The 12045-nt window shown below is 46.9% G+C and overlaps 1 protein-coding gene across 1 annotated transcript in view; it reads right to left on the reverse strand.

The window, feature by feature from the left end:
* PACS1 (phosphofurin acidic cluster sorting protein 1) overlaps nt 1-12045 on the reverse strand; it is a 36693-nt gene that overhangs the window by 17546 nt on the left and 7102 nt on the right. Inside the window, exons 2-9 of the mRNA XM_015569052.1 lie at nt 9794-9883; nt 8568-8693; nt 5978-6122; nt 5623-5714; nt 5449-5529; nt 2822-2881; nt 1903-2063; nt 1482-1575 (exon numbers count right to left, since the gene is read on the reverse strand). Coding sequence (XP_015424538.1) covers nt 1482-1575; nt 1903-2063; nt 2822-2881; nt 5449-5529; nt 5623-5714; nt 5978-6122; nt 8568-8693; nt 9794-9883 — 849 coding nt within the window. The remainder of the gene's footprint in view (nt 1-1481; nt 1576-1902; nt 2064-2821; nt 2882-5448; nt 5530-5622; nt 5715-5977; nt 6123-8567; nt 8694-9793; nt 9884-12045) is intronic.

Here is a 12045-nt window from a genome sequence, read left to right on the forward strand (position 1 = left end):
GGAAAGCCTATACACACATCCCAACAACCCAGAAACACTGTCATTAGTAGAAAAGAGTTCTCTTACTGACTTAATACCATAGCATTTACTGAGCGGTCACCCTTTAGGTGCTATGTAGTGCTCCAGGCACTGCCTCAGTTAGTCATTTAATTGCATGTCGTTACAGCAGAGCCCCATTCTGCATTCCTAGGACACTGAAAGGCCTTCCCTTGGCAGGTCCCAGGTTTCTCTCTCGAAGAGTCATCCCTTATATTTAGATTTAAGATGGAATCTGGCTCTAGTGGCCAAGATCTGTCCACGTGGACAGTGATGGTTCAGGAGGGCCATCCAGCAGCCACCTCCTGAACATAAACAGTAAAGTGAGACCGCCTCCGCTCCAGATCACAGGAGCCTGGGCTGGAGAGTTGCTGAGGGCATAGGGTCTGCAAGTGGCAGGCCCGAAGTTTCTGTGGCAGGATTCTCAGTGATTCCCGGGGCTGGCTGCTTTCCCTTCCCTTGTTTCCTCACTAACGCCACCTGGTGTCACCATCTAGGGCCAGACTGCCTGCTGTGCCTGTACCAGGAAGAGGGATTAGGTGGAAGACAGCCCCACCTGGAGGCAGCAGGCAGTAAGGCAGCACACCAGCTGCCCCCCTAGCTAGCTTTTCAGGGGGTGGGGCACGGCACATGCTTCATATTATTTCCCCACAATTAATGTCTATTTGCAGGATGAATTTTGTGTTCCTTCTCTTAAAGCAGCAAGAATAGGAAGACTTAGAAGATTCAGTTTCTTTGACCTACAGACAAGACATTGGGCTTTCTTAAATCATGCACAACGTCTTCTTGCCTTTAGTTGTAAACGAAGGGGAGAACAGCCTCCCAGGACCTGAGAGAGATACAGCACCAACCTGGGTCCCTGCCTCTGATTCTCTACTGGGAGAACCTTCCCAAGCAGGAACAGAGCACAGTCCAGGGTGATGCTGGGCTCCTGGGGTGCTACAGCAGCCAGCACCTTTCTCCTCCTGTCATCAGGCAAAACGGGAACCTGCCCACTAAATTTTAAATTATTTGAAAGCACTGCCCGCTTTATAAATAAACCTACATATGTTCCGTGTCTCCTGAATAAACCTGTGGGCTTCCGGCCCACTTTGAACCTGTTCTTTCTGCAGCCTGGAAAGCCGAATCGATTACCATTTGCCGGACGCCATGCTCCCAGCTACCATGCAACAGACAATGAGGGAGAGGTTTTGAGGCACTGTGTGCTCTGGGAGGGAAGGCTCCACGTGAGGGCGGGATCAGACCAAAAAGAACACCCAACCGGCTCCAGCAATGCCCTCAGACAGCTAAGCTCCCAGCTAGGACTGAGATGACAACCGAGTGTGAAACAAGAGGAGATGCTCTTCTGAGGTCACAAAATGAGCCAAGAGCAGAGGGCCCAGAGTGTTAAGCCCCAACACTCCCCAGGTCCCTCTCCCTTCCCCACAGCCATTGGTCTTGCTCACAGGGCTGGTAGTGTCTTTGCCGAGGCTGCCCTTGCTGTTGAGGCTGCCAATCTCCGTCTGCGAGCTGGACTGCGACATCCCCTCAAAGAAGGGCCTGTGGTGAGGAAGCACAGCCAGGTCAGTGGCCACCAGGGCCCAGAACAGCTGCTCCTGGGGAGCTGGGTAGAGTTGGTGCTCAAGAAAGATCAATGACCTGGCTTCAAGGACACCTGGTGAGGAAGGACACAGCAGAGGCTGGACAAGTAGGGACCTGGACTGAAGGACTTTTGTCAGTGAGAAGCAAACCAATGATCTTTATCCAGATAGCTGGAGGTTCAACAAGAATGAAGAACCGAGATTGCCTGGTAATGGGGGGAAATGGGGGAGGGTCTAGGAAGGAGAGGCATGGGGAGACAATTTGCTAGAGGAGGTGGGGCCTCACTTAAGCTTGGGCTTCGGAGTGCTAAGGATGCTCTCCGTCTCCTCCATTTCAGGGCCACTGTCGCTGGGGTTGTACATCTCCAGACTATCATATAGTTCATCCAAGTCCTCCTCCACCTCACGAATCTGCTCCCGGGATACGTGTTCCAGTCCAAAGCCTACCTGCAGGGGAAAAAGGACTTTAGTTTAGGGTAACCCCTATTTACAATTATGGTGGACGTGCAACTCCTTCCTCCTGGACAGGTACCGCTGGCCTCCCTAGCTGGTCCCTATTAAGGGACAGGCCATAGCTCCACCCTCATCGGGGTAGTCTTGATGTCCTTGCTGTGATCCAACCCATACAGCAGGGTGTGGGGAGGCCACCTTCCCCCTTCAATGCCTCCAACACTCCGCACTGTGAACCTGGTGTCAGGAAAATTGGCAGTGCTGGCATCTCTCTCCCAAGGAGCAGGCACAAGAAAACCCAGAAGCCATCACCCAGTGACACGTGGTACCAGGCTGGCCAGAGCCCAGGGAGAGACTGTTTCCCTTTCAATGGCCAATTCTTGGTTACTCAAGGTTTGAGCATTGAGGACACTCCTGCCTCACAGCTATTGCTCACGATGTCCCCCTTGGAATGGGCGGGAAAGGGAAACTGCAACAACAACTGGATTTATTGGCTGATTCCCTGTATCAGAGGCTGGATATTAAGCAATGGCTGGGTGCAACCCTGCCGCCCCATCTCCAAATACCAACAAGCCTTCGGTGCTACATGTTAAGTCTTTCTCTTTTCAAGTAGCTTAAAGCCCTTCTTTAGCTACCTTCTGGCTTGGGGGTCCTGGAATCTTGGCTCCCAGTGGCAATGAAGAGTGCACCCCAAGAATGACTGTGCAACTCAGGGAGATTTACTCACCATCAACCTTGAGAGTAAGGGGTCATACCTCATCTGAAACTTTAAACCGCTTCAAGAGGGCCACAAACTTCTGTTTGATGTTAGGTTGCTGTAGGGACAAATGGCACAACAGTTCTTAAACAACACCCACTTGCAATGAAGTCCACAGAGGGATCAAGAGCCCATTTTGTGAGAAACTGTGGGAGGATACAAAGGTGGGAAGAGACAGCTTCTACCCTCTGGCACTTCAAACCTATGACTAATTCCAGGGCACAGCACTGGTCCCTGGTGCTGTGGGCACAGGTGCAAGGAGGAGGTCTCAGGGTCCCCAGGGCCCTGCACCACACTCGTGCTGGTAACATCACATGTGCACCTGCACTCATTACTTTCTCTTGTCCTTCAGATCCATGGTGCCGACCACCTGCACGTACACAGGCATCTCAAAGTCAGCATTTCCAAAACAGGAACTCACTGTCATCTCCTTATATTCCCTACCCTGGTTACTGATGTCACCATTCATCCAACTGCCCGACTCTAAACCTGGAGTCTCTCCCCTCTCCTTTCTGCCCCCAGCCCTGTGTTCCTTAACTGCTACCCTCTCTCCATCTGCAACACACTGCTTTCCTCCAGGCCTTCCTCCTCGCCTCCCTGGGATCACTGCATCAGCCTTCAGCAGGCACCTGCCCATGTCCAGCCACTTTCCAGTCTGTCCCCTCCAAAATCCAGTGACCATTCCAAACGCAGGTCTAATCATGTTACTCTCCGACCTGGAGGTCTTAGTGGGCCCATACTGCCTAGGGGACAGAGATTAAGTGTCAAACCAATGTCTGCCCTGAGGGCTAGTTCTGTCTGTCTTCAACCCCCCAACCCCACATTCAAGTGGGAACTAACTGCTTACAGTTCCGTGAAGAGCTGGGCCTCTCTACTGGTATCTTCTGCCCTGACTGAACACCCAAATCCACTTGGCAAAGTTCTATTTATCCTGAGAAACCCACGTCTCAGCATCTCCTCCCTGGAGCCCTCCTGCTCAGAGTTGGTCACATTTGCCTCTGGCCACCTCTATCCCTTACAAAAAGCTCTATCCTCTGGCACCCATCCCACTGAGCAGTTTAGGTGTGTTTGTGTCACTAGACACTGTGAGCTCCCTGATGGCATGGACTGGCCCTCCTTATCTCTCTGTCCTCAACTCTGGGCACAATGCCTACCTTGTGGCCATAAGTACTTTCTGCCTGAATGACAGTCTCACTATTAGGGGATGAAAAAGACCAATTTGCAAATAAGACTGAGCTACGCCTTCAAGAAAGGGAAGGACTTCCAAAGGAGGAAGGTCATTCACAGCAGAGAAAAAACCTGAGTTCACAGTGACAGAAGTATAAGACACCTTAAGAGAACAGCAGGTCGATTCGTGTCTAGAACAAAATGTTCTTGGAAGGGAGAGAATCAAGCATGTGCATAAAAGGAGACAGAAACTAAAGAACAATTACCACGCCTCTGGAAATCTGACTGAAGTGCCTGCAGCTAATAACAAAGGCCTGTGGGGGAGTGGATAGTGTTAAGAGGAGCACTGAACTCTGGCCATGTAGCGGGGAAGCTATGGCGACCACAGGAAGAGGTGGTTTCTAAAGCTTCAGGGGGCACCCTGTGGGAAGAAAATAGGGCCTCTGTGGTTACAGAGCAGGAAAAGGGAAAACCTAGCAGAAGGAACTACATCAGAGAGCCACCCTCTAGCCTCGCCCACTCTCAGAGGACAGTGGCTCTGGTGACGTGCTCCCCGCTACTTCGGAGAGCCAATCAAGGACCAGCCACGAGGACTATGAAACCGGTTCACTCTCTCTAGTCATTATTCCGCAGGGGAGCCAAGGCCACAGTCTTGAGGCCTCCCATGGAAGTGGTACCTCAGGAGAACTGGAGAGGACAGTGTCGTTCTGGGTGGAATGCCAGGCTCTGATACAACAATCCGTCTGAAAGGTCTGGCCCACATTATGTCACCCCTGAAGGAGATGGGAATCTCTGCTCTTGGGATCCCCAGACTAGGTCTGCACTAAAGAGAATCAGGAAGCCTCTGGGGGAAAATGAAACTGAAATTCTCTTCTAACAAACTCCTAACACTTTTGCCACTCCCACCTTTTCGCACAGGAATTCCATCATCAAAGTTAATCTAGAAATTCAGATATTAAGTGTTTCAGGACTCGAATTTCACCAAAAATAGTGACTCCTGAGGAAATCTTATGCAGGAGATAATTTGTCTCTAAGGTTATGGACCCATTAAGGTAGGAACTGTATCTAATGTAATTAAACCTTTTCAAGTCCACAGTTCTAAGTTCTAGCCGATTAGTTCTGGGTAAATCCAACAAATGACTAAAAACGGCGATACCCCTAGAGAGGACTGGCTTGCTCCATGAAGTGGACAGTACATAATGTGAACCAGCCATCCCCTGGAGGGGAGGTGGGGTGTCTGCGATGTTCTGCTCCTGGAGGAAGCATTACCTGTTCCAAAATTTCAAACAACAGTTCCCAACCTTTTTTCTATCCTAAGACAACTGTCACAACCATGATTCTTACTTTGGTGGTGGAGGAGGCAGTGCACGGGGTATATCAGAACCTTGAGCAGGCCCTCTCAGCCCCGCCAGCCGCTGAAAATCTCAGCTCAAACACCCCCAGACCCTGGAGGCTCACCCTTGTGATGGCAGAGGCCGAGGTGAGTTTCCTCCGGGTCTTCTTTACTTTCCGTAGATCCTCATCTTCATAGAACAGGTCCTAGGTTGGGAGAGGATCAAATGAGGTTGGGAGGCCCCAGGAAGTCTGGCCTTGCTTCTCAGACCCTGCCTGTGAGGGGCTGTGGGAAGTTACCTGCCCGTGCAGTGGGTCATCACTGCCTTCCTGTTCTGAAGAGAAACTCTCTTCCTCTTCCTCAGAGTAATTGTCAATATCAGGAGAACGATCTGGAACAGACACCTCAGTGAGAAAACCTCGCAATGGGAAGGTCTGGCCCCGAGACTGGCGGAAGCCTGGCTCTCCGAGGATGGAATAGGCAGGGTGGAGGAGGGCCACAGCCATGGCAGGCCACGTCATATTTTCAGGGATCTCTAAACTTCTCCTTCCTAGGGACAGTTCAGGCACTATCTCATTCAACTTCCCCACACAGAGATCAGGTGATGGGCTCCTTCTTGATCCACAGGGTCTCCAGACACTGCAAACATCTTACCAGACAGCTTGGATTTGATTCCTTCATGGTCAATGGGCTGGCTGGACAGGGAGTAGATCTTTATTTCTGCCACAGGCACCGAGACGTCCTTCACGTTGCTGTGCAGGCCCAGCACCAGTGCGCCTTCGTTAGGGTGCTGCATCACCTGAGGTCACAGCGGCAACGGAAACGCCTGACTGCGGAGGGGTCCGCAGAGGTGTCCATTTCCATAAACCCAAGTGGATATGCAAGCCAACGGGAATGGCATTCTACTAATACATTTCCCTTCTCACTATCTTCCAATGCATGGCTACTCTCCTATTCCTGTCAAGGGCTTATTTTAAAATGCTCTCTGGAAGTGCCAACCACCAGTCAGACCATGTGCTTCAAGATAAAAATCAAGGCCTGAGATTGAAAATGGCTGCCAAAGTCTAGGACAACATTCTCGCTTAGGTTCTTCACAGAGAAACTAGTTCTCCAGGCTGGGTGGGGCCAGTCTGCAGGTGGTGGTCAACTCACAATGAGGAAAAGGACCTACAGTACAGGAGAAAACCAAAGGGCATGACACAGCGGGGAATGCGGCATCCAGATCCCTGCACTGCCCCCAGTCCCTCGTATTGATACCAAACCTGAAGAGGACAAAAAGCTGGGCGGGATTATCCCACATGTTCTATTTATTATGGCCACATTTCCCCCTATTTAATGCACTAAAGGACAGAAATAAGTTGGAGAACTGATTTGTGGCCCCTTCTGCTTCCCTCTGCCAGAGCTGAGAGGACCTGCCTGGCATGGAGGGGAGCTGCACAAGTGAGCAGGCACGCCGCGGATCACAGGGGCCTGTTTCTCACTGCTGGAGAGGTAATCAGAAATATGAAAAGGCTAGAATAAGCTCTATGGTGCTGGATTGGAATTGATTGGAATGTAGGCTTATGATCAGATAGGTAGGTGTAGATGGGATACATATGTGCATACGCATATATGTACAGACATTTCCTGCCTCTGTTTAGAAGCGGTGATACCCCAGCTGGGAAAATGAGCACTCCTAGTACCCACATCTTGGTTTCTAAATGCCATATTCCACTAAAAGGAACCAGCTCTTCAGAGGATCAGTTCATTCCAAGGCTGCTTCAGGAAAAGTATAAGATGAGCTTAATACTTTATATCAGAAAGTAAAGAAGTATGTGAAGAATAAAAAAGGATGGCCTGGCCAGCGTGGCTCAGTGGTTGAGCGTTGACCTATGAACCAGGAGGTCACAGTTTGATTTCCAGTTGGGGCACATGCCCGGGTTGCTGGCTTGATCCCCAGTGTGGGGTGTGTAGGAAGTAGCTGATTGATGATTCTCATCATTGATGCTTCTATCTCTCTCTCCCTCTCCCTTCCTCTCTGAAATCAATACAAATATATATTTTTTTAAAAAAAGGATATAGGAGCTAGCCAGAAGGGGCTCCCACTGGCCAAATTTGAAATAATTTGAGCATCAAAGTAAATAATGATAGTAGCAGATTAGACTTCACCATAAAGCAGGAACCCATGTCCATTACTGATTCAAATAAATGAATCAATCAATAAAATGGGGAAGGAAGGGAAGCTCCATCTTATAACAGAAAGCCAGCTAACCATACAGAAGGAATGGTGGGGTTAGAGCTTCACTCTTTGCAACTTTCAACGCAGTAACTGATTCAGGCAAGAATCACAGATGCTCAAACTAGTTGGTGAAAAAGATTGATCCATAGTCTCAAAATATTTCCCTATAAAATATTTTCTAAATTGGTAAATACGGAATACTTACTAGCTTTATATTGGAAATCTTGGCAGACACCATTTTAATCAAGCAATAAAAGTTAACATCACCAGTAATGGGACAAATCACTAGAAGAACATAGCATTAATTCTACGGTAATTCTGCCAAAAAATACATAATCTGAACCTAATCTTCAGAAAACATCAGACAAATCCAAATGAGGAGCATGAAATGCCCTTAAAAAATGTTAAGGGCATGAAAGACATGGCCTGTTGTAGTTGAAGGAGACTAAAGAGACATGACAACCAAATGCAACACATAATCCTAGGTTTAATCCTGGGCCTAGAAAGGATGTTACTGAAGCATCGGAATGGGGACTGCGAGTTAGAGGATAACCTTGTATCAGTGACATTGTCCCGATCTTCATGAAGGTGTGGTGTTCACATAACTTAGGAAATGAACATAGAGCAATATTAATGTGCAATGGGGCATCATGTCTGCAACTTACTCTCAATGGTTCAGAAAAGAAAATATGCATAAATATATACACAGAGGAAAATAAGGCAAATGCGGTAACACGTTAACACTGGAGAATCTGGGTAAAGGGTATATGAGAATTCCTTTTATATTCTTACAACTTTTCTGTTAAGTTTGAAATTTTTTTAAGTTAAAGAAAGAACTTGATGTCTAGGAGAAAGTACTTGAAAAAAGAGGTATAGCCTGCATTTCCCATATAAGAATTAACTTATCAAATGAAACACCTGCCAGCGGGCTGGGAAAATCATTTGCTGGGCTTTCATGGCTGGGCCTGGTGTGTCTCTCAGACAACGGTTTAAAGGCTGACCGTCTGGAGACTGTGTTCCCCTCACCTCTGCCATGTTGATGAGTCCCACGGCCAGGGTCTTATAGCCCAAGATAGTCCGGTTCTTGTAACGCTTTCTCCTTTGCAGCATGATCTGCAGTTTGTTGGCATCTCGCTTCAGGAAGTGAGGGTACTGCCAAGTACAAAATAGAGTCAAGCATGATTAATGGGCAACTGGGTCCTTGGTGGGATGGGTCCTGCTAGAGGGCACACAATCTTTCTGTGCTTCCCCATCTCCTGTCTGTTCATGGGGAAGTGACGGGGTGAAGGAAGTGTCATTGAATTGTTGCTGGGGGTCTGATTCTGCTTGGTGTCTGGCTCCCACTCTGCAGCTCTGTGGTCCAAAAGAACAAAAATAGACCAAAGAGAAGACCACTTGATGAAAAAGGCATCAATTCATTAAGAAGACTTACTCCCACATGTTTATATACCTAATAACAGAGCTTCAAAATGCATGACCATGCAAAACCTGTGCCTCACTTAGGGCCTTCACAGTTTGTACTTACCGTTCCTTCTGCCCCCATCATCCTATGACTGGCAGTTTCCTAATATCCAGCTCTCAGCTCAAATACTTCCTCCTCCTCCTCCTCCCACCACCCAATCCTTCTCTAGCCCATTACCCAGTTTCCTCTCCTTCACTGTCCTCTCCTCATTGGAAATTATCTTGTTCTCTGATGACTATCTTGCCTGTCTTTTTCACTGCCGAGTCTCCACTGTCTACAGCAGTGCCTGGCAGAGAGCACATATTCAGTAAACTGCCTCTTTCCTTGCCATGTGCTCAGGTGTTTTCTCCATGCATTCAATTTGGCCTACTGGGATTATGATGAAAGGCAGACATAAGGAGGAGAAGGGAATGGATGGAGATTACAAGATGAGGGCAAAATGGTCATGTGCTGTGGATCACTAAGGGGTGATGGGGCAGAGCGTGGTAGGACAGGCGAGCTCACAGCCTTATCTAAGGAAAGGAAAGAGAAGAGTGAGACACGGTGTATTTTTCAGCAGCCCATCTGGGTTTTGGCGTCTTTATTGTGCGTGGCTGGCTAAGTGACTGCTTTGGCCCTCCAGGCTAGCCATGGGAGCTCTAGGTGACTTTAATCCATTGCTGCTACGGCTAATTCACTGGGTGACTTTCATTCATGGGGCTATGTCTGCTCTTGGATAAAACGGCTTCCAGGTTAGAGGGCTGTCTAGGGACTAGGACTGGACATGGCATATTAGTGAGCAGATTCTCACCTGAAGGGAGAAGGTTAACTGGAGTTCTGTTTCCACCAGTCCACTGGATGGAAGGATGATCTCATTGGAGCGAAGAATCCTTTTTGAACCCTGAAACCAAAAAAAAAAACTAAGTCAAAGCCGTGTCACTAAAAATCAGACTAAAAGAAATACTATGTTTGCAAACAACTTTAAAAAACTCTACACTCTTATCAGTCTTTGTTGTATTAGAATTAAGGCACCACCACAGGCATACTGTATGTTGTTACTGTACTGTATGTTTACAAAGGGTTTTCACATTAAAATGGTTTTAATATTGCATTTGAGTTTTCCCAGTACTCTGGAGGAAGAGGCGAGCAGGTACCAGTCTCCCAGGGTGTGGAGTGACCTCTCCACGCTCACCTTAGCCTGCCTCTTCCTCTCGAACTGACACTTCAGCAGCACTGTCCTGTCTGTGTGGTTTTTTTCTCTTCTCAGATGCTCTTTCAGGCTTCTGTACACAGCAAATCAACTTGTCTTTCAGGTCTCAGCCCACCTATATTTTTTTTTCCAGGAAACTTTCCTTTTAGCCACCCCCGCCCCCCAACTTCAACTGTATTAGACACTGCAGTGTTTTTAGCTCTAAAAAAATAATATAGTTACGCAGGAGGATCTGAGGAATGCCAGTAAATTTCTATAAACGATTTTTTTTTAAGTTGCGGTTTGATCTGAACACAGTGAAGTGCCCAGACTGATGAGTGGATAGATGCACACACTGTGTAACCCACATCCGTATCAAGATGTAGAACACTTCTATTGCTCTGGAAAATCCCTCTGAACCTTCCCAATCTTGCACCCCTCCCAGAGGCAGGTATTGCTCTGATTTCCTTCACAAAAGATTAGCTTGGTCTGTTCTAAATTTCACAGAAATGCAACCATCAGTATACACTATTCTGCAAGGGCTTCTTCCGCCCAACATAATGCATTTGAGGTCAATACAGGTTGTTGCGTGTGCCATTCATTGCTTTTTATAACTAAGTAGAATTCTGTTCTAGGAACATGTGTACCCACTTTGTTTCCGCATTCTCCTGTTGCCGAATATTCGCATTTGGGTTGTTTCTAATTTAGGGTATTATGGCTAAAGCTACTGTTCTTGTACAAGTCTGTGGGGAAATGTGTTTTGCTTTTTCTTGGGCAAACGCCTAAGAGAGGAATTGCTCTGTCTTAGGGAGATGCATGTTTAACTTTATGAGAAACTGCCAGACTGAGTTCCACTCCAGCAGCCCCACAGCTTCACTCGGTAAAGTTGATTCGTGGATTCTAATGGATGCGCTCAGTGGAATATCACAGGTTGGAATTTGCATTTCCCTGACAAGTAACAATATTGAGAACGTTTTCATTAGTTTATTCCTCATTTGTAAATTTCCACTTATGAAGTACGTATTTCATCAAATGTCTTTGCCCAGGTTGCTTATCTTGTCATTAAGTTGTAAGTTTTTAAACTTATACATGACATTGTCAGATATACGTACTGTAAATATTTTGCCTATTCATTTTCTTAATAATAATTTGATGAAATTTAATTCTGATCTAGTCAATTTTATTTATTTCTCTTATGCTCAATGCATTCTGGGTCCCAGCTGAGAAATCTTTGCCTACTCCAAGGTTGTGAAGTTATTCTGCTGTATCGAAGCAGATATTCTGCTATTTTTTCCTTTAGAAATTGAAATTTTTATTTTTTATTTTTAGGTTTCTTATCCATTGCTAATTTTTAAAAATAAAATGCATTTTACAATGTTTTGTAATTGAAATAGCATTATACCAATTAAAATAATAAAGGAAACTGCTTTATCTGTTAGACAATGCTTTTTGTAGAAACCTCTATTACAAACAAGAATCTTGACAAAGTTTTCACCTGAGTTTGTTTAGGCTTTTAAGAAATCTCTGTAAAATGAATCTCAGAAATGCTGAGATAACCAAAATGTGGTTTATATATATTTCTGCCAGGGGAAGAAGACATCTGGCATGATCTGGAGGTATTTCTGGTTGTTAGAACTGGTGTGTGTGCGCCTGAAGACCCTGCTTCCTGGTAGCCCTCTCCGATGGTGGCTGCTCTTCTCCCACAACCCACCTACCACTGGGCATGGAGGTGGCACAGGTATCCTCTTGCTCATCACCAGCTACAGAATGTTCTCCCTTCCACCTCCCTAAAAACGCCCCCTTTGAACGGATGTCATAAGACTGTATTATCCTCTACTCCTTGCTGTTGCTGTCACCTAGAACTGCCAGTCATT

The sequence above is a fragment of the Myotis davidii genome, unplaced genomic scaffold, assembly GCF_000327345.1.
Source record: "Myotis davidii unplaced genomic scaffold, ASM32734v1 scaffold425, whole genome shotgun sequence".
In the NCBI taxonomy this organism is placed as follows: Eukaryota; Metazoa; Chordata; class Mammalia; order Chiroptera; family Vespertilionidae; genus Myotis; species Myotis davidii.